General features: G+C 33.4%; 1 protein-coding gene across 1 annotated transcript; it reads left to right on the forward strand.

Annotated features, from left to right (window-relative positions):
• Positions 1 to 3,183: 3,183 nt before the first annotated feature.
• On the forward strand, positions 3,184 to 3,819 carry LOC127148639 (uncharacterized). Its single transcript, XM_051082800.1, has 2 exons — positions 3,184 to 3,396; positions 3,478 to 3,819. Exons 1-2 carry the CDS (start codon positions 3,199 to 3,201, stop codon positions 3,802 to 3,804), a joined length of 525 nt encoding a protein of 174 aa, XP_050938757.1. The 5' UTR covers positions 3,184 to 3,198; the 3' UTR covers positions 3,805 to 3,819.
• Positions 3,820 to 12,744: the final 8,925 nt, after the last annotated feature.

Here is a 12,744-nt window from a genome sequence, read left to right on the forward strand (position 1 = left end):
GAAAAGTAGTTGAAATGATATTTGTTTAAACAAAGCATAGTTTAAGCAAGAATTATTTTAAGATTTTCGATTTTTCCACAAACAAGCTGAGTAAGTTTGAGTTTATGCAAGGTTAAGATAAGCATACATGTTTTAATGTTTTCATATGCTTTATGATATTTCCATTGACTACATGACTGCAATCTTGAGCCTGAAGCTAGAGGATACCGTGTGCTCACAGGTTACGTTCGTTGTTGACGTTGAGTGTACTCTATGACAACGGTGCTGTCGTGAGTACTGAGTGAGCCCCACTATGACAAAGACGATGAGAGTGCTGGACAGACCCCACTACATCGTAGAACTAGTAAACGTTGGTTGTACTGGGTGTGCCCTACACAACGTAATGAAGTCATGTTAGTTGAATAGTTTATAAACAGGAAATGCCTTGCTAGATTTTATCGATATACATATTGAATGTTTGAAGGAGCTGTTTTCTAAAAATATTTACAATTAACGCTTTGCTTGTTAGATTTATAAGTTTTCAAAGATTATTACAAGTTCTAATTTACAATTTTAAAGTATTGTCACTCACTGGGCTTTATAGCTTACCCTTCTAAAATGTTTTACCCACTTTCCAAGTAGAGATCAAGTTCCTGGTTTCTGATAGACTGTCTTAGTCTGCTGAAGCTCCGATATCGATTGCCAATACGTGGTTAGAGTTGTGCATATAGTATGTTGTATTATGATGTATATATATTTGTATGATATAGATACTCTACAGTTTGTGTAAGCTTTAAGAGTTGCGCTTGTGTAAACCTTTGCTGATTATGTTTTGGTTAAGGTGTGTCCAGATTTACTTGCGAAATCAGTTATTTTCGAGCTACACTTCATGTATGTATATGATTAGTCTAGGTTCCGCTATGCTATGTTGCATGTATAATAGTTTATATACTAGATTAACAAGTTTACCACATTAAAGAATTTAGCAGAGTCGATAGATATCGATAGAGAAAAGCGTTATCGGTCGGCTTCACGCCGTCTAAGCTACCAGGTAGTCCAGGAGGGAGTGTGACAACACGACCATTGAGTATGATAATGAACAACTTAATCGCATTATTGGCTAACATGTCCTACAACGTCAAGACGCACTACAAGAAAATGGAGCATTCCCGACGCCGAAAAGCACGTCGGCATAAAGAACGTCGGGAATAAGGGCTTTTCCGACGCCCTCAACAACGCGTCGGGAGATGCGTCGGGGAAAACCATCTTTCCCGACGCACCACGAAGGCGTAGGCAAGGATACGTCGGGAAAAGGGGTTTTTCCCGATGCCGTGAACAGTGCGTCGGGAGAGGTGTCGGGAATAGGGGGTTTTCCCGACGCCGCGTGAAACGTCGGGAAAATGGGTTTAATGAGCGTCGGGAATTCCCTTTTTCCCGACGCATTTTGAGGGATTTCCCGACGCCACGTCACTGCATCGGGAAATCCCCTTTAAATTCGTTTCAGTTCTGTGAATTACAGAACCGAAACCGTGAGGAGGAGAAAAAGAAAGGAGAAGAAGAAGTCGCTCGTTGCCGTCGTTCAAATTTCCTTTTGTTCCACCGCCGTCCATGGCCGACCGCCCTCGCCGTTGTTCCTCGCCGCCGTCTGCCACTTTAGGTAAGTGAAATATGTAAATTTATTTAGTTTAAGTTTATGTTTTAGGGTTTTTTTTTATGAAAATTAGTTTAGGGTTTTTTTTTTATGAAAATTAGTTTAGGATTTTCTTTTGGAATAGATTTTTGTTTGTTAAATGTATTTTTGTATAGAGTGTGTAATTTGTGGTTGAATTGTAATTTGAAATTTGAAATTTGAATGATTTAGGATTTTTGTTTTAGAAAATTGAATAAAATTGAATGGGGGTTGAATTGGGGGAGGGGGTTTAAGTTAAATTGGAAATTGAAATTGGGGGGGGGGGGGGGGGGGGAAGGGGAATTTATAGTTGAGTTGAAAATTGAAATTGGAGGGGGGGGGGGGGAGTTAATAGTTAAATTGAATTGGGAATGTAATATGTGTGTTAAGATTTGTTTTGGCTATCCTGCAGTTATGGTAGCCTGTTTGTGTTGAATATTTTTATTGTTGATTTCAGATGGCTATCCTGCAGTTATGGTAGCTTTTTTGTTTTGAATTTTTTTATGTTTGGGATGGCTATCCTGCAGTTATGGTAGCCTTCTTTGTTTTGTTGTTAATAATTAGGTTGTGTTGGCTATCCTGCAGTTATGGATAAGGGTTGGATGAAACTTAGAAATAAGTTATCCCTTGAGTATAGACATATTTTATATATTTTGATTCTAGCTATCCCTTGAGTATTTGGTTATTGAATGTTTGTTTTCTATATGTCCATAGTCATTATGTCATATCGACGATCAAATTTTATGGAGACGGACGATATGTTCCTCCAGTTTGAGGAGGATTTAGATAACATTGCGGGAGGGTCGTCATCTGTGGGCGACAATACGAGTGAGTCTAAGAATTTTCTTCATTTTTAACTTACAAATATTTCATGTAGGGGTTTCTAACTTTATATGTTATTGTCTATTTATTGAGCAGGGTCTTCTTCTCAACAAACGACTCCGACTCCTAGGAGACGTGCGCAGTCTCGACTCTTGGAGTTAGAGCGCCACGTTGCAATAAATGGGCGCATTCCAATGACGATCGCCCCTGGAGCGGAGAAGCCTATTTCTCCACACGCCGTTCGCTTCAGCCAGGCTATAGGCGTGTGCGTGCGAAAGACATTTCCCGTCCGCTGTCTTAAGTGGACGAACGTTGGGAGAGAATACATTGAGGTCGTCAAGGGCGACCTCCAGGTAATTAAATGCACTACACATTTATATATGATTTCATTTGAAACATATCTAACTTTAACCAATCTAATGTGTTATGTTTGTAATGTGCAACGATTTTTTGTGTTTGATTTCAATGATCAAGCATTGAACAGGTTTGTTGAGCATCAGATGCTCACGACCTTTAAAGAGTTTCGGGCCGACTGTCATAGACATTTCAAAAAGTATAGCGACCCGGGGGAGGCTCGTGCCAACCCACCAAACGCATTGGTTGGACGTGATGAGGATTGGCACTTCCTCTGCGACCATTATATCAGCCGTGCATTCCAGGTATTTGTCATGATTAATTATGATAACAAGTTTTTATATGTATAAGAAATAAACAATATAATTGTTTTAATGCATGAGCAATCACGGACAAACAAGGCTGCTAGACAGAAGCAGCCTTACAATCATAGTAGCGGGTCCAAGTCGTTTCTACAACGACAGTATGAGCTCGCTGAAAGAAGAGGGCAACCGGTCGATCGTGTGGAATTGTTTCGGGAAACACACGTTCGAGCTGGGACATTCGTGTCGCAAGCCGCCGAGGATGCGCATGTAAGTTATACCCTTATTAATTATCCACTTTTATTATATATTTTTGCGCGTTACCTAACATAATTTTTAAATTTGTTGCAGAATCAAATGCTGGAACTCCAATCCCAGCCTACCCCAGAGGGTAGTCAGCCACTCTCTGAGGATGAGATATGCGATCAGGTGTTGGGTAGACGACCAGGCTACTCAAAAGGCCTTGGTTGGGGACCCAAGCCGAAGGCCCGCAGAACGGCAAGTGCAAGCAGTTCGTCGACATCTTGTTCGCAGTCCACACAAAAAGAGATTGAATTACAAGCTAAACTTCATGAAGCTTTGGAACGGATTGAAGTACAAGATAGAAATCACCAAGCATTAGCTTCACAAGTCGAAGCTATGAAAAAGATGATTGAAGACCTAACTCGTGCACAATAGGGACCACCACATGATCCCTAGCTCTGCGGTACGTCGTATATGTCTCTATTATTCTTAAGTTTTTGTAATATATGATTATGTATTAAACTTAGTTATTTTTATACAATTTTTAGGACCGAAGGTGTAGAATGACGCGCATACGCACCTCGTTGGGAGATTTTTCATTATGTTTATGTTTTTTCTATATTGAGAACTATATTTTGTTGTAGTCAACTTATTTGTATTATTAATTTTAATTCTATTTTTTTAATTTGTGTTTGTATATTTATTAATTTATTTTAATTTAATCCAAAACGTCGCGAAACTTTTTGAGCAATCCGAACATCATTGTGAATGTTTGAGCAAAATATTATAAGAAAAAAAGTAAAAATAAAATATTTAAAAAATATATATAAAAAATATTTCCCGACGTTCATTACGTCGGGAAAAAAACGTCAGAAAACAGGTTTTCCCGACGCCGGGAGATGCGTCGGCATAGACGGCGTCGGGAATAAGGTTTTCCCGACGCCGTCATGCCGACGCATCTCCCGGCATCGGGAAAGGCTTTCCCGACGCCGATTTGGTACGGCGTCGGAAAGCCTCTCGCGACGCATTTCTCCCGACGTTCTTCCCGACACCGTTTTGTACGTCGGGATATCCTTTCCCGACGTACTTTGCATTTTCGCCGACGTATTTATGCGTCGGGAGTACCCTCGTCTCTTGTAGTGACGTAAGCACAACACGACAAGAGGTTGTTCGACAATTACATGTCATCCCCGAGCTAACATTAATGGATAGATGTCGCTTAATGCATATACTGATGCGTAATGTGGACGACATGAAAGCTTTCCTTGATGTACTTGAGAAAATGAAGTTCCTGTACTGCAGCGTGATTCTCCAAGAAAACTAGTAACCACTTTGTTTGTTCTATTTTTTTTAGTGTCTTTTCAATCTGCTTAATTATCCGTGCACTTTGTTGTGTTTGTCTTTTTATCCTATGTACTATTATTTCACATTTCTTAAGTTTGTATTCAAGCAGTTATGGTATGTATACAGATTCCGCTATCATATGTAGTGTTATCATATTGTTATTGTATCATATGTATGTAATGTTTTCGTAGCATATGTTAATGACAAGTTGTAGTGAACCACTATTTCCCAGTAACATTCACGTCAAAAAAGCTATTTCAATGCGCTAACGAATGTATGCATTAATTGTGTATGACAGAACATAAGAAAAGAAAAATAAAAATAAATAGGCCTTAATATAACGATTTATAAAACAAATATTTCACTTATGTGGGGTACATAAGAAAAATATTTGAAAATGTATTTTTTTAAAATATATATATATGGTTTATTATAATTACATATCTTAACATTGCTTATTTACAAAAAAAAAAAAAAATTATATGATATTTTTTAAATTCATATATTAATATTCCTTATTTTAAAAAAATATCCTAAATCTATTAACGTAATCCTTACCCTAAACGTATATGATCATAATACTGTACTCATAACCCTTCCCCCAAACACATGTTATAATAACACTACAATCATTACCCTTCGCCCAAACACATATTAATAATACTTCAATAATAATTATTCCCTCAAACACATATTATAATAATACTACAATAATAATCATTCCCCCAAACATATATTATTATAACACTACTATCATAATCCCTCCCCCAAACACATATTATCATAACACTATCTTTCATATTCCTTCCCCCAAACACTTATTATCATAACACTAGGATTATCGTAATCTTTTTCTCCCATAACTGTTTTCCTCCCCAAACGCATCCTAAAAATTTAGATCAACAAAATTTATATGTGATAAAGAATCAGGAGATTCACAATTCAAATCGCAGTCTACTTATACTAAGAAAAAGCAACTACATGATATGAGTGACTAAACTTTTAACCTCGAAGAACAAAAGTAATGTCAATATCCTTGGATCGTAAGATTCTTTGATTTTTTTTCAATGTAACATCTTCAACATACCCTTCAAAATGTTGTCTCAAATTTCTAGATTGGATTTCAATTTTTGTTAGAATCAAATGTTTAAAATTGCAGGAGCTCTCGATTTTTTCAACTAAAATCTTCGACAAAATGATGGTAGAGAGTTTCCTTTTGTTTCACCTCTTACTCAAATGCCAACACTCTAATTCTTTTTTACACTACATTTTAAAATTAATTTATTTGCTTATTTTATCTAAAGATATACTATTGATGTTCAACATTCTTTCATCTTACTAATTTTAAATTTCAAATTTAAACACACGACCTCATATTCAACATAAGAAAGTAGTAATTTAATAGAAAAATTGCTCAGATGACAAAAAAATTTAGAAAAGAATAGTCTATAGTAATTCTTTTTTACATATTGCAGATATGATAAATATGACAAGTAATTTGATATATCAGAGAGCTATCAAAAGGCTATCAGAGGGCTATTCGCTTTAAAATTTGCTATTTTTGCATTTTAGAAAATGTAGTAACATGTGTCCTATTATCATAATTTTTTTTTGTTATTTTTGCAAACGCCCATATTTAATATTACATTCACGTTTTTTATTGATCAAACCAAAATTAAATGGAGTTCTCACATGCTCTATACATATGGAAACCTCGATACACCTACATAGATGTATTGTTTATTGATAATAAAAGATCAAATTTTGAAGATTTAAAATGGTACGAGCGGAAGAGCACGAAGTCTTCTAATACAATAATTGTAAACTTTTATAGGATTAGACTCATAGATTTCCAAACTAGAAAAATGGTACCAACAAGCAAAAGCTCGTGCACACTTCTTTTCCATGACTTGACGAAAGCACAACAATTTAAAATTCAATTCCTTCTTATTTATATTGAAGAAGGAATTGTAAAGTTCCACTTGACATTTTGCACTCCTCATCCTATTCAAATATGGTTGTAGGGTTATATTCCTCTATATTCGTCTGCCCATCAGCCCATATGAGTGAAATGTAGTCTACCTTATACTCCAAAAGGTTGAACAAATGTTGCCATGCAAGTTTGTTGCCGATAAGAGAATCACTGGTGCTCTTATTGTGTTAGTTCTCTTAATTGCCATTGCTAAGAGTTTGTTGTTCTTATTGGTTTTTTTTTTCTTTTTTTGGTAATATAGGTTGGCGTTTTATTGGATGCAAATCTCCAAATTATTTATAGATAACATTGAAAAAGAAAAAGTAATTAAAACATGAACATATGTTCCATGCATTTACAAAATATAATTTAATTTGATTTAATTTAATAATATTTATAACTTACATGACATTAATTGAAGGAGTCAAGTTTAGTGAAGTAAGTGAAATTAACATTTAAATCACTTAAATGGAAAAAAGAGGTAACATCCATATATGACATGTACATGTTTGAAGTGGAAGAGAGGTTAAGTGGGGTCAAGTACATTTGAAAAACTACTTTAAACTTTAATTTGCCTACAAAGGTAATTAATGTATGCGTTTGAATATGTTCCCAATATTGATATGTTTCCAATATTGAAACCTTAGTGGTTTCAACGGCAGGGATAGAAAATCGGGGAGAGTAGTAGGACAACCATTCGAAGACGAACAGAACTAATCGAACGTCGAAAATGGGAGAAAAGAAATATATTTCCTATCATTCGGTTCACAGTGGAGATGAAATGGAAAAGACAACAGAAAATGAAGAATAAATCAGAGAAAAAATGAAGAAAATCACCCAAAAATCAGAGGAGAATGGGAAAAATCGATCGAAAATTGTGTAGGTTAATATAAGGTTGTACGAAAGGAAAAGATAGGAGAAGATTATTTGGGGATTAGAATATATAACCCTAATCCTCATTTATCATAGTGTTTGGCCCAATTTCCTAACCTTTTTTTCCTAAAATTCCAGTCAAAACATATCTTAATTGTTTATTATACCGTTGTCGTACTAAAGAAACTAAAAGAAGTTCTACAAGAAATTTAAAAAACAATGTTTTGTAAAATTATAAAAGAGAAACTAAGAATAATTTCAACTCAAAACTTCAATTAACTGAGTATCAGAGTATGTGGTTGTTTAATTATTATAATGACGAAAAATTAAGAAAACGTTTGCTTATTTTAATAACTCAAAACTTCAATTAACTTAGTATCAGAGCATGTGGTTGTTTAATTATTATAATGACGAAAAGTTAAGAAAACGTTTGCTTATTTTAATAGTGAGTGAGTTTAGTTCATATAGTTTCATAATTTCTTTTTAAATAGCTAAGATATAGTATAAAGTTTTTAAAATGAATTAAGTTGTATGTCCTTTTCAAAAATAGAAAAAATTGACCGGTCATTTATACTTTATAGAACAAAATCATTAAAAAAAATAAATTTTATTATATTTGACTTTCTATAAAATGCAAATATTTTGTTAAATGTTCTATTTATAACTTTCCATATTATAATTTAAATTATATATTGATTTATAAGGCGGGCATATGGCAAATAGTATATATTTTAAAAATAGGAAAATTCTCATAAATATCGCAAATCGATAAAATATTTACGGTCAGTGAAAAAACCCATAAAGTCTATTTTTTAAAATATTTCTGGTCTGTCATTCCCTTTTATAGTCTTTTTTCTCCTTTCTCCGCTGCAATTTTTTTTCTCTCTTCTTTTTTCTTTCTCCGCTGCAATTTTTTTTCTTTCTCTTCTTTTTTCTAAACTGTTATTTGGTTCAAGATCGTGTATCAAATATAAAATATCTATTTTTTTTATTTTTTTTCAAACTGTTATTTGATTGTTCAAGGCCGTGTACTAAATATAAAATATCTTGAAAAAAACTAAACGTCATTTAGATTTGGGTAACCAAATATATACGATCGTATACAAAAAATAGTCAAATCTAAACGATCGTATACCAAAAGAATCTTTAAAAATTTATTTAAATTTAGGAAGCCAAATCTAAATGATTGTATACCAAAAAATAAACAATTGTGTAACAAAATCTAAACAATCGTATACCAAATCTTGAAAAAAATCGTTTAGCCAAATCTAAACGATCGTATACCAAACAATTTGAAAAAAATTGTTTAGATTAGGCAACCCAAATCCAAATTTAAACGATCGTGTACCAAATCTAAACGATTATGCAACCAAATTAAATGATCGTGTATAAAGAATCTTAAAAAAAAATTATTTAGATTTGACAATCCAAAATAAACGATTAAATCTAAGCAATAGCCAAGTTTAAATGATCGTGCACCTTATATATTACATGCGTTGTTGACGACGCGGTTGATGAGACATTTTTTGTATTTTTTTATTATATGTATGTGTTTTTTCGTTTTCAGAATTGTCATATATCGTGTAAATATTTTGTCATTTTGTTATATTTTTTAAAAAAACTCTTAAAAATATTTTTAAAAAAATCTTTTTATTTCCTCTTACGTGAACATACCCACAATGTTTTCCATTTACTTTTTAACCTTTATGAAATAACCAACACTTCACTTTGCCTTTTAAATTTATTTCTAAGATTTTGTAATTAACCTTTTCATTTCCCCAAAACACATTTACTAAAATACCATTCTCACTTGCATTGCGTACATGCTTATTATTACGATTACAATTAAACCTATGAACTAAAAAACAAATAGCTATAAAGTGATAGCTTGGAAAATTATTTTAAACAACACATGTATTTTTTAAAAATACTATTTTTAGAATTATTTTAAAAAGTTTTTACTACCTATCAAATATGGATGTTATGATCTCTTTTCCATTAAAATTACTTTAAATATCGATTTAACTTACTTCATAAAAGAATAATTAACTACATTCAAATTAAATTCTTTGAGCAAAACATATATATATGAAACTTACAAATATCATTTAATTATTTTGTAATTGAACATCTTCATATATTAATTGCTTTCTTTTTCACCATATCTATAAATAGCTTGGAGATTTGCACGGAATAAAACACAAATTCATCCCACGAAAAAAAAAAACAAAAACAAAACTCCCAAACAACAAATACTTAGCAATGGCAAACAAAACCAATACAATGAGAGCAATAGTGATTCTCTTATTCGCGATAAACTTGTCAAAATTAGTTCAATCTTCCGGGGTAGACGAAGACTACAATTCACCTATATGGGATGGATGGGTAGACGAAGACAGAGGATACACTCTACGACCATGTTTGGATAGGATGAGAAGTGCAAAATGTCAGGTGGAACTATACAATTACTACTTCAATATAAGTAAGAAGGAATTGGATCTAAATTGTTGTGTTTTTGTTAAAGTCATGGGAAAGAAGTGCGCACAAGCTTTTACTTTTTGGTACCAATTTCCTGGATTGGAAATCTACGAGCCTAATCCTATGAAGGTTTATAATAATTGTATTACCAGACTTGATGCACCTCCACCTGCACCTTTTTAAACTTTTAGAAGTAACTTCTATATTTTATTATATGAATAAACAATACACCTATGTGTGTATAGAGCATGAAAAATCCATTTGATTTTTTCTTTGATCGGTCGATGACAAAATTGTAATATTATTATTAATTAATTAACTACTTTTCACTACCTATGGGGCTATATTTTATTAGTAATTTGAAAGATCAAATATGAATATACCAAACAGAGAAATTGTTTAAAAAAATATATTGACACAAGAAATTTGGAGTCGTTGACATTTGAGTAAAAAGTGATTAAAAGATCGTAGTTACTCCCATTTGTCAGAATGGTTGTGATGGGAATTTTTTACATCCTAATTTTTTCTTTACAACTCCTCTTAGTAATTTTTATTTGTTCTTCATTGTAACCTACATGCTCGATCGAAGTAGTTACATATGAAGCGGTTTACTCTTTCATGTATCAGTGTAATTGAGACCATAAAAGTGGAACATTACAATCTGATGTAGACAAATTGATTAATTACACTACAAGAAAAGTGACTTTCCATGACATTTCTAAAGAAAAGAAATTGAGAGGAGAGGAGAAAGAATTGTCATAATATGTGAAAATGCGCTTTTTTAGCAGAAAAAAACGTTGTTTTCAGATATTGTTTTTCGTGACAGTTATTTGGTGTCATAAAAGGGTATAGGATTTTTTAATATAATTTATTAAAATAAAAAAACTTAATTTTATTGAAAAAACACAATCCCTAATTTTTCTTCCTTTCAATTTGCCCTTTCCATGCCTCCTCCCCTTCCAAAACGAAACCGACCAGCTTGTTCCACGCGATTGCCGTGCTTCCTCCGATGGCCGACCAGGTTGCTTCCGCCGACGCCCGCACAGTCCAGCTTCAGCCGACGCCCAACCAACCATCTTCAGCTGACGCCCGACGCCCGACGCACCCAGCCGACGCTCGACGACGCACCCAGCCGACGCCCGATGCACCCAGTCCAGCCGTCATCCGCGCACCCAGCCGACGCACCCAGTCCACCCGTCATCCGCGCAGCTCCAAATCTTTCGCGTACCCAGGTTCTAATCCATTTCTTTTTAACTGATACATAATATCCATCTCCAATTTTAAGGTTCTAGAATCAATTTAATACCCAATTAAATTACAAAGTAAATTTTTCTGATTGATGTAAGGATGAGTTTATAGTTTATGAAATTTGTGAATCCAATGTATCACTAATATTGATTACGAATTAGTTAAGAGGCATAGGGCAAAAATAGAGAAGACACTAGAGAACATGTGTCCTAATGTTAGTTTCATCAGTGTGAAGTTTATCGATGTTTATAGTTTATGGTGTTGAGTTATTTTAATTTGGAGTCGATAGTGGGAAACGTTATTAATGTCCTAAATTGAGGATCTACTTTTTTAAAGTTTGTTTTGGCGATCACATGCTTTCTTGCTTTCTTAAAGTTTGTTGGGTCATTAATTTAAAGTTTGTTTTGGCGATCACATGCTTTCTTGAATTGCAACTATAAAAGGAGTTGTATGTTTTCCTAATAAAAAGAAGATTTCACCAAAGATATATTGGATCTTTATAGATATCAAATACTATAGTTAAGTGACTTATTGGTTAACATGATCATCAATAGTTTCATTTGAGGTGTGCATTGTGTTTGGTGCATTATTGTTAAGAAATGTTGTTAGCAACTCTTTGCACAAATTGATCTAAAAAAAACTATTGAAAATATTAAGAGTTTTTCATAAAGCGAAATTGTTAAGGGTACGGTTTACTTGCAATGTTGAAAGATCATAGAGCAACTAACTAACTCAATAATAAACTTGGAAAAAATAACTAAAGCTAGTTTTGTAGAGTTGTGAATAAGTAACCTTTCGAGGACACAAGTTTTTAAGGTGGGGAGATTATAACACACATATATAATTAATTTTCATCCGTTTATATTTTATTTTGGGCTTCTTACCATACACGAATTATGAGTGGTAAATTATCCTCAATTTAGGCTAAATTTATTATTTCCTTATTTGTTTTAATATTTATGTATATTTACCCTTGTCATACATTAATGAATCTTTGGCTTGGACATGCTTCTACTATTGTCATCCCTCTCTTTTGTAACATAGGTTTGTGTAAAGGGCAATTATAGAAGATTTGGTGTTTGTAACATCTACAGAATGGACAAATCATGGATGATGGAAAATTGGATGTCTAGAGAATATGATGTAGGAGTTGAAAGTTTTATTCAATTTGGTTTGTCTCATGCCAAAGGCTCTAATTCGATAAGATGTCCATGTCTAAAATGCGGGAATCGTTTACTTAAGGATGTCTCAATAGTTCGGTATCATTTGTATGCCAATGGAATTAATAAAAGTTACAAGATATGGTTCTGGCATGGTGAAGATTTCAACTCAGAGACGGTTACCAGTAAAATGGAAAATATAGTCGATTAAAAATATGAACAGGACGATTTGTTTAATACAGTAAACATGTTTCAATCCGCTCATGACGGATCTTGTAATACATCCAACACATTTGATAC

The sequence above is a fragment of the Cucumis melo genome, chromosome 3 (assembly GCF_025177605.1).
Source record: "Cucumis melo cultivar AY chromosome 3, USDA_Cmelo_AY_1.0, whole genome shotgun sequence".
NCBI classification, from domain to species: Eukaryota; Viridiplantae; Streptophyta; class Magnoliopsida; order Cucurbitales; family Cucurbitaceae; genus Cucumis; species Cucumis melo.